At 42.2% G+C, this 10,322-nt stretch overlaps 1 protein-coding gene across 1 annotated transcript in view; it reads right to left on the reverse strand.

Annotated features, from left to right (window-relative positions):
* Nucleotides 1-367: 367 nt before the first annotated feature.
* The window catches only part of GALNTL6 (polypeptide N-acetylgalactosaminyltransferase like 6), a 1,205,642-nt gene continuing 1,195,687 nt past the window's right edge, over nucleotides 368-10,322 (reverse strand). Inside the window, exon 14 of the mRNA XM_003984859.6 lies at nucleotides 368-1,533. Coding sequence (XP_003984908.1) covers nucleotides 1,366-1,533 — 168 coding nt within the window. The 3' untranslated portion in view covers nucleotides 368-1,365. The remainder of the gene's footprint in view (nucleotides 1,534-10,322) is intronic.

Here is a 10,322-nt window from a genome sequence, read left to right on the forward strand (position 1 = left end):
CATCTAGAGACGCATCTTGATCCTTGTAATTTCTTCCCCCCCCCTTGTAATTATTGAAAGGTAAAAAAATAAAAAAAGTAAAAAAGTGAAACTTTTAAGGGTTAAATGTTCCAATTAGTTTTGTAATCATTCCTCTCTTCACCCCTAAAGTATTGCCCCATTAGCAGAAAATGGTGTCAGAAGCACTTTATTGATGCAAATTCTTTCTGTGAGCTTCCAAGGGAAACAAAAAAAAAAAACATCATCAATATCACCAATAAAAAACAAACAAGTTAACAAAAACTCCCGAAACAAAACAAATAAAACCACTTCTGTGTCCCCGGCACTGACCACACAGAATTAAAGTGAACCAAGCCATTTTCGCACATCACTTGGAGTGTAGATTTATTTGGATTTAAGAATCTCCTCAACAGATTACATCAACCTCACTCCATTTCCTTCCTTAATAAAAATTATGACTGGACAAACATCGGACTTTTAAAATTCTAAAAGTAATAGAAAAGTAAAAATAGATTTCCTGGGGAAATCCCTCTCCTCAACCTTGCATGGTTTTGCTGCTTCTGTGAAATCTTTCTCTTTGGAGTAACTTGGTAGCATAGATTTTGTTTTGTTTTGTTTTGAAACAGGATTTATACAAGGGCACTGAATTAGAACTTCAGCAGATTTGTGGAGCGTGAGCTTTTACGAACAATAAGTTACCTCTGCTCTAAAAAGGAAAATGGCAAATGTAAATGAAAGAACGGGAACATTGGAAGTTCGCTTCATTATGTAATTTACGTCTTCCATTAGATAGTGCACCCTCGTTTAAAAATAAAACAAGAGAACAGAATGGTATGAGCACTCGAAAATCATCTGCAGCACTTTGAAGGGTTAAACCTGCTTAACCCATTCTTAGTCAGAGAATGGCACCAAAGAGTACAGCTCACCCCTTAAGCGTGGCTCGTTCTAAACCTGCGGTATCCTCAGCTTTTCAGAGCAGTCATGCACTCTATTTCCGCCCCCCTCCCACCCAGTTAATAGGATCCATTCATAGCTACTCACTACTGCAGGATTTGACCTGAGAAATGCTAGGATTTATTAACTCAGCAGTTGTTTTGAAAAGTCCTTAAGTAATCTTTGCCCTTGTCCAGCAAGGGCACTGCTAGTCTCGAGTTCTCAGATGCAGCTGGTGAGGTTCTCGGCCAAGTTCTTCAGATGCAGGAATTTCTGCAGGACAACCTACTTTGACATGGCATTTACAAATCTTTAAACCAGGCTTCCTGGATCTAGGAAATGTTATTCCTGACTCCTTCGACCCAGATGCTGGCTAAAATTTAGTTTTTATAATCTGTAGGTAATCACTCGTTCTTTCCTCCTTCCTTCTTCCTAGGAGCTGGCATGGTGGTTAAATTTTTCTAAAACAGTCATATTAAGATGTTCAAAAACCCACTGCTGAGTCTCAGATAGAGGGTCACATCTGGCCATGAAAATCTTCTTCTCTGCGGGGTTGCAGTCCACACAGCTGTTGCTCACAGGATGGAATAATGTTCTGTCCTGGAGGGGTCAGAAAGAAAAGAGAGGACTGACATGATATACGGTGAATGACTGGAGTCCAAAATACAGACAGGAAGTAAACATATCCGGGTTTACATTTCAGTGTATACCCAGAGTGTGAAAAATAGGCCATCTCCCAAATTAAACAATAACAGGTTGGAGAGCTGCATGGAAAACAGTTTCCCAGCACCCATTGGCAGTACGTTGGGACTCCAAGGAGGTTCAATCAGAAACAGAGAATTCGTTCCTTCACTGATTCTTTTAAAAAGTGATCCATCCATTTTCTACTCTATAGTGAGTGCTTTGCTACATGCTTGGGTTTTATTTATTTATTTATTTATTTAAAAAAATTTTTTTTTCAACGTTCTTTATTTATTTTTGGAACAGAGAGAGACAGAGCATGAACGGGGGAGGGGCAGAGAGAGAGAGGGCGACACAGAATCGGAAACAGGCTACAGGCTCCGAGCCATCAGCCCAGAGCCTGAGGACGCAGGGCTCGAACTCACGGACCATGAGATCGTGACCTGGCTGAAGTCGGACGCTTAACCGATTGCGCCACCCAGGCGCCCCTAGGGTTTTAAAGATGCTAAGTATATGAAGTTGCTTGTCGAGTAGCTAATAATCTAGCTATTTGGGGAGAGGCACACAGACAAAAATGGTAATTTAGTCCATAGCAAACAACAACAGTAGCACACACACACACACACACACACACACACGGCCAGGAGAGTCATAGTCTTCCCTCCCTTTGTATTGAGCCTCTAATGGGAAAGAGAAATTTGAAAGAAACAGGCACCAAACAAGCTAGGTGCTCTGTTGCCCTCTTCAGAAGATACGGGGACGGAGATACCTGATGCACAGGCAGAATCTCAATGTACAAACTCAAATTTATTAGCTCCGGAGCTTAGTACCTTCAACCCCTCTTTCTGCCATCACAGCTCTTCCTGTGATGCAATTCTCATTGCTTTCTGTAAAAGGGAAGAGGCAGCCTTCACTTCTTTTTTACAAAGTTGCTAAGTACATGATAAAGATAACAGCTCTGTGAGAGACAGTTACCATCAGGATGCAAAGTTTAACTGGTGAACAAGCCCACTATCTGAACAGGCTCTACTAACATACGGGTCTTTTTTTTTTTTTTTTTTTTTTTTTAAGTAATCTCTATGGCCAGTGTGGGATTCAAACTCATGACCCCTAGATCAAGAGTCACATGCTCTTCAAAGTGAGCCAACCAGGAGCCCCAACACACACCTCTTTTCATTGTTCAAGTAGGGACAAGGAAGTTAAAGCAAAGAGAAAAAAGATCTTTCCTTAACCACTAATAAAACTTTTTGTCTCTTACAGTGTCTATGGGAAAAAAAAGCCAAGAACATGTAAAAGCATCCTCAAATCACTGCTTAAATGTCAGGATCAAATGCTGTTTTTTTAGGAAATGTCCAGGGGTTCTGATTATTTTCTTTAGCTGTGGAATATTGGACTCCCAATGCGTTTAGAGTTAAAGAGTTTCTCAGGCAACCTGTGTCAATATTCCCAGGTTGCTTCTGGATGTTGAGACTCCATTAACCAATATTTAATGTCCTTTTAGGATCCGGATGTTTGCACAGTTAGGCGCTGTGTGAAGGGAGAATAAGGAAGGAGAAAGGCAGTGCCTGCAATTTAGTGCTTGTTTCTATTTAGTGCAAGCAAAGAGCTCTGCCTAATACAAAGCCTCACCTTTCTGTTTTCTTAAGTTTCCTGGGTTTCTTCGTGGATTTTACTTTCCTTCCACAAAGAGGGCTCCTGAGGCGTCCTCCATTTTCTTCACCTGAGGCTTTGCTAATGCGACTGCTGTTTGACAAGAGGGGAAACTCTGAGGAACTCTGTCCTACTCTGGGTGGAGGGGGCAGATTCTAGTGGGGAGGCGGCCCTGTAGCTCACCCCGCGCGTCCTTCTCTCTTGGGGCGAAGCTTATGATTAGAGACCCCTTCTCTCAGCTGCGGTGCGCCCTTCCCTCTTGCTTCCCGGCATCTCTCACACTCAGTCTCCTGCCCCCTTCTACCAGTTTTTAGCTACATGGGCCTAATGAAAAACTGAAATCAGGTTTTGAAAGAGCCTTCTTAAGCTGTTAAGTTCCTGAACATTCTACATGACCTACTAAATTCTAATTCATTCTGTTCCCCATACATGTACTTCTTTCTTCCCCTTACTTATCTGTGTTTCCTTCTATTGTTCCCTTTGTCAATAGCTTAAGTGGGGACCTTTAAATGCTCACAGTTTCTCCCCCAAAGCACGTATTTCTATGAAAGCTAAAAAAAATGAGAAAAGAAAGGAGTAGAATGCGTTCCTATTCTCTTTCCTTTGCCAGCTTGTGTACTCCGTCCGGATGCAAAAGCCAATCCTGATTTTCTAAATGGTATTTGCTGAGCTATAAGGTGATCGTATTTCTCCCAATCTCAAATTGGAACACATTCTCTGACAGATACAGGTATATGCATGAGGACAATCAGACAGGATATGCAAATTCAGCACAACCCTGAAAATCTGTTATTGCACTTCATGTTCAAATAAAAGTTGAAAAGTTGAATTCCCTAAATCCATCTATGGCTGAGAAGCTTCAGCAGCGAAATGAGAGGGTAGATAAGATTAATCTGTAAGGCCTCTCCTGGCCATAAAATTGAATGAGCATTTTATTCCAAAGTCCACTGGTGACAGAGACAAATGCTGGGGCGGCAAAGTAGAAACTATCAACAATACTGAGTTGATTGATAGATTGATCATTCTCTGGTTATAGACTGAGCTCCGCTCACCCCTGTCTTTGGAGTATCTGATAGGTCCTAGAGGCGAGGCTTCTGGAGGCCTTGCCAGCCTCTCCAGAGCCTGCTTCTTCCACTTTTGACCTTGGGGGCTGTGTACATTGCCGTGTTTCTACATCCTACCGAGCTTTTGGATTATGAAATGTCTCTGCTGATGGTTTTCTTGGCTGGAATTAAGTCAGTAGAACAAGTAATCGTTCGTCAATATGGTCTCTTGTTCTATGACAGCCCTTTGCACTCATACCCTCCATCTCATGAGAAAAGATGGTCGTAACAGAATTGAATACAATGTTTCTTCTTTCGAATAGACTTCTGAATGCTTTGGCAAGTCTGCTGTTCCAAAACCCCCTTAACGGGTGCTTTTAACCGGACTGCTCATTGTTCAGTCCTGACCGGGAAGCACAGCATATGTTCTGGCTGTTCAAAGTGCAATACAGCAAACTATGTCTCTGGTACCTCTCCCACCTTCCCTGCCCGCTTCCTCCCTTGTTTCTCCTGGGTTCCTTTCATATCTTTTCAAAAAATGTTTATTTATATTTATTTGTGTGAGAGAGAGAGGGAGGGAGGGAGGGAGACAGAGAATCGCAAGCAGGCTTTATGTTGTCTGTGCCAGAGCCTGATGGGGGGCTTGAACCCACAAACCACGAGACAGTGACCTGAGCTGAGATCAAGAGCTGGATGCTTAACCGACTGAGCCACTCGGGTGCCCCTCCTATTTTGTTTTTGCCGAGGAAAATTAGAAACCCTTGAGCAGGCAATGAACAAGTTCACATCCAGGGTTATGGAACTGCCCTTCATAATCAAATCGGGTCAGACTAAATATCCAGTTCTGGCTGTTCAGCTCACGCTGTGAAAGGTGGAAGTGGGCCTTTTCAGGTAGCTCATTGAAAGGGACACCTCTCCAGAGCAGGCCTGTGATCTGATTGGCATCTGTGTGACACTCGTAGGCCAGCATTAAATTTGATTCGATGTCACGCTTCGACGGGGTTGGACCTTTGAAGGAATGAGTACGTTGTAGAAAGCATTCCATGTTGTGTTCAAGGTAAGAAAAGAACAAAACACCAGAGATGCAAAGACAATAAAAGAAGTGTGTGAGTTCACAGTGTTTGGAAAGATGATTCTGAGAATAAAACTCCCACATAGTAGAAGGCAACCTAGTACTGGCTATAGGGCTGGGATTTTGCTCTGCAGGGAATTTGGATCAAATTCCAGGCAGGCCACGTACTTCTGTGACCTTGGACAGTATTTAATTCTCACAACCCCAGGTTCCTCATCTGTAAAATAGAGATAATACTATATCCTTTGCAAGTTCGTTGTAAGGATAAAACGAGTTAATATATGTAAAATTGCTCGCACAATGTCCTAAATATAATAAGCGATTCCACTCCGCATCTTCCCTTAATTTATTTTTAGCCAGGGAGCATCCCCAATTCTAAAAATCAGAATGTACAAACCATCTGGCCCAAGACCAGCTATTCAAGAACAAATTGCATTTTCTGAAATCCTGGCAAAGTAGAATTTGCAAAAATCAGCACCTTCCCCAACCAGTTATCCGAATTGTTATACCAGCACCTTCCAATTTAAACAAAAGGACTTATGGGGGTGCCTGGGTGGCTCGGTTGGTTAAGCGTCCGACTTCAGCTCGGGTCATGATCTCACTGTCCTTGAGTTCGAACTCCCTGTCAGGCTCTGTGCTGACAGCCTGCTTCAGATTCTGTATCTTCCTCTCTCTCTGCCCCTCCTCCTCCACTTGTGCTCTGTCTCTCCCTCTCTCAAAAATAAATAAACATAAAAAAAAGTAAAAAAAAAGGATTTGTGGAACAAAGGTTTTATGTCCAAAAGGATTCATGGAACATGGCTCTGGAATGAGCCCTTCTTTGTAACTATGATCAGAGTTTGTATATGTTTCATATGTTTCAGCCCTTTGTCTGAAATACAACACTGTTCAGGACAGCTTTCAAGAAGTATTTATTAAATATCTTTTGTTTTCTGGTATGTATTAAGGAGATAAGCTTAGAAAGATAATCTCAGATGTATCTCCTGACCTAAGAAGTGGGGGAGACCAACAGGTAGACAAGAAATGTACGAAGTAAGAAAGTGCCAGAGAGATTGCAGATGAGGGAGAGTAAGACGTATTAGGGTATTTCAGACGTAGAGAAGAACTTGAGAACAGAGATGTGATAGCATGTGCGTTTATGCCTTCAATTTATTCAACAAAAATTTATTTGGGACCTACTATTATCAGGCACTATTTCAGGTGTCTAAGATGTATCAATGAACTTAGCAAGACAAAAATCCCTGCCTTCTTGGATCTTACATGCTAGAGGCAGGGTGGAGGTGAGTCACTGGGGGCACAGGCAGTAAACAATGAGTGTAACAGGTAAAACATACAGTCAGTGTGCAGACTGAAATAGGGCAGCAAAAGGACACGTCATCGAGAAGGTGACCTTCGTGTAATCTCGCAGAAGGTGAGGGAATTAGCCGTGCCAATATCTGGGGGAAGAGAGTTCCAGACAGAGAGAATAGTCAGTGCAAAGGTGCTAAGCAGGATTGCACCGTGGTGGGTTAGAGGAGCTGCGAGGGGGTGGGTGGAGTTGGGGGGGGCAGGGAGTAGGACGAGATGAGATCAGAGGTAATGAAGAGCTAGATTATGTACTGGGGACCAGCGAGTGATTTGGTGAATTCCAGATGATTATATCCAAGAGATATGCAGAGACTGGGGTGCATTGCTAAGGCTTGATTTTTCATGCAAGTGTTTGAGGGGGGAGGGGTGTATTAAACCCATTGGAAGATTTAATACAGTGAGCCACAGGATCCATATTTTGGGTAGTAACAGAGAAGAGGGTGGAGTTGGGGTAGGGTGACGCTGGACTCTGGATGAGAGAATAGTCAGAGGCTACTGCAGTCATCCAGATTTAAGCCGGCAAAAGCAAAACCCAAAGCAACAGGGGTGAGTTGGAAGAGATGATCTATTTGAGAAGTAAATGTCTAGAACATTCTGATTAGTAGACTGTGGGCATTGAAGTGGGGGAAGAAGTGGATGACTGGAGGAAAAGCAATGCTGAGGCAAGAAATGTCGAAAAAGGAACAGGATCACCTGGGGGGAGAGGGGATAGTGATTTCGGTTTTAGGTATAACAAGTCAGAGGCAGCTATGAAGCATCCAGGTTCAGGCGTCCAATAAGCAGGTGGCTATCGACTGGACCTGAGGACTTTTCTGTGCACAGTGGGAAAAACTGAGTTGATTCCTTCTACTGACTATTCATTTCTGGGTGACATACGTTGAAAGAGAATGCTTTTGCAAGACAGAGCTCTTTCTCTCCGATGCCTTTGGTGTCTCATATGGATGTGGCTAGTTTTTAATCATAGTTTTATCCCTGACAATAATCTTTGATGGTCACTTGTCAGTGAGTTAGGTTTTCCATCTACAAAGTGAATGGCGTGGAGGGGAGAGTAGAATGAGATACGAGATAAAAATATCTGCCTTCCCACCTCTTAGCGTGGTGGAGAGGAACAAGGTTGATAGATGAATGTCCTTTGTGTTCTGGAAGAAAGACAAATTAGGCAGCTTTTTCCTGCCTATTTTTACTGTTGGCCTTTGGGAGAAGGCAAATAATACGTTGATAGGCATAACAGGGACAAAGCAGTCTTATTGTCTATCCTATTCCATTTTTTTCTTTGACAGTTAGAATTCCTCACAGGATGAGAAAATTGGTCTTCTTGCATCAGTGGCTAATTTGGTCAATCAGAGATAATGCTTCTTAATGTCCTGACCGAGCCCCTTGGTGTGTGCACGGAGATGTCACCAGCTACAGCAAACCTTCCACCCCTACTCCTTGCTCTTCTCACTGGATTTTCCAGGCTATAGGCAAGTGATATACATGAGCGTACCCTCAATTCTCCAGAGGAGCCAGAATTATAAAAAAAATCTAATCTGATTTGTTAGATAACTGCTCTTCAAGCCAATCAAAGCCTTCCTGGTCTCTTAGTTAAATTCTTAGCATGGCCGACAGGGTCTTGTATAGTCCTGTCCAGGCCAGATGGCTGGTTCTGTAGGTCATCATTTTCCCTCACGTTCACACCTTTCAACTGGCTTCTCTCTGTTTTCCCAAGAAAACCAAGATCTTGCCTCCCTCAGGGCCTTTGCATAAGCTGATACTATATCCAGGGTCTTTTTCTCTGCCACTTCCTTCACTTGCCAAATTCCTACTCATCTTTTAGGTCTCCATTTAAACGTTAGTTTGTAAGAGCAGGTTTGCCTACTTCTCTGACCTGGGTAGAGCCCCGTGTTTTGTGTTCTCATATTATCCTGTAACTTAATTAATTAATTTATTTTTGTCTGCCCCCCCACTAGACTGAAAGCTCCAAGAGTAGGGAAAACCCATCTGCTCCATATCTTGTTTCCATCTGTCCACAGCTCTTCATCTCCCCTCGGTAAACCTGGGAATCATATGAACATAACAATAGCTGCTTTTTATTGAGTATGAATCTATGCATCTGGCAGTGCTACGTATTCTACATAGGCTTTCTCATTTTATCTACCTTAACCACATACGCAATAAGAAATAGCGAATGTGGACAAACAGGAAGCTGGGCTCATTTTTTATTTATTCAACAAATACTAATTAAGCACCAACTATATGCCAGCCAGTGTTTTAGGTACTATATGAAAGAAAGCAGAGAAACATCTCTGCTCTCATGGGATTTACATTCTAATATCTAGCCAGAGCCAAATAAATACAATGGTACAAAACTCTATAATATAGAAATGCAACTAATTAGCCCATTTCTCCCATATGTTAACTTACTTGGAGAGCTAAGATCAAATCAGAGGTAGTTTGTTGAACACATGGTTTGTCATAGTGAACACTAATTGAACTCCTAAATGCCATGTCCTAGGTACATTTAAATTTTATTTAATCATTACAACAGGCCTTTAAGACAGATATGATTATTATCCCCTTTTTATAGATGAGGAAACAAAAATGCATAGTAAGGAAGTTTCCCAAGATCCCAGAGCCGGGACCCACCCTGGAGCCAGAACCCAAGTCTTCAATCCCACAGGACCTAGAGCCTCTGCTCTGGATCTCTAAGCTATGTTTCATCGCCCTTCTTGGCTGAGCCAACCAGCAATCCTCCACCTCTGCTCATGAGCAAATGTTGTTTAAATACTAACTGAAATGTTTACAGTTCTTATTACCTAGATTCTTTTCTGTTAGTCCAAATGTTGGCAGGCATTTAATTCAGGAAGGCTTTATCCTTATGTTAGAGCCTGGGATAGTCTGCAATGGAGCCTCTCCTGTTCTGAGTGACGAGAGAGAACGGCAGTTAAGTTCGTTAGGTAAAATGCTAACCGGTAGGGATATTGCCAAGTTACCTAGAAATGGCAAAAGATAAAAGGTCATGCCAACCAGGTGCGACATACAAATAAAAACAAGAGTGGAAGATAACACTATCGAAAAGGCAGTTTTATTGCTGTGCTGAATGTATTTCCCTCCTGGGAGTTAACCTCCAGCTTGGTTGAATCCTTAATTTGAATCAAAGATCATAACTTCTTAGGGTATAGTGACTTAAGTCTCCTATTAGAAATGGGGGTATGATGGAGATAGTGGGCATATTGCTTTCAGCAAGGCATTTGAAAATCTCCTCTTTGTTTTCTTTTGGGCAAGCTGGAGAAATATGGGCTAGAAGAAATAACTATTAGGTAAATCTGTATCGGTTTGAATACCTTCATCCAAATGATGCTCATTAATGGATCAATGCCACCTCTATCTGACTATAGAAGGTTCAGTTCTTGGCCTTGGGTGTTGGGACCCACAACTCAGATGAGGGCATGAATGCGTGAAGATCTGATTCACGGATGGAATAAAACTCGTTTGATGGCTAATAAGCTAGATAGAAAAATCAAAATCCAGGTTGAGGTAAATCTGGTGAGATAGAATTTCATAGAAATAAATGGACACATTATACAGGTAGAAGAGTGTAGAGATGTATCTCTGAG

Source organism: Felis catus, chromosome B1 (genome assembly GCF_018350175.1).
Source record: "Felis catus isolate Fca126 chromosome B1, F.catus_Fca126_mat1.0, whole genome shotgun sequence".
Classification (NCBI taxonomy): Eukaryota; Metazoa; Chordata; class Mammalia; order Carnivora; family Felidae; genus Felis; species Felis catus.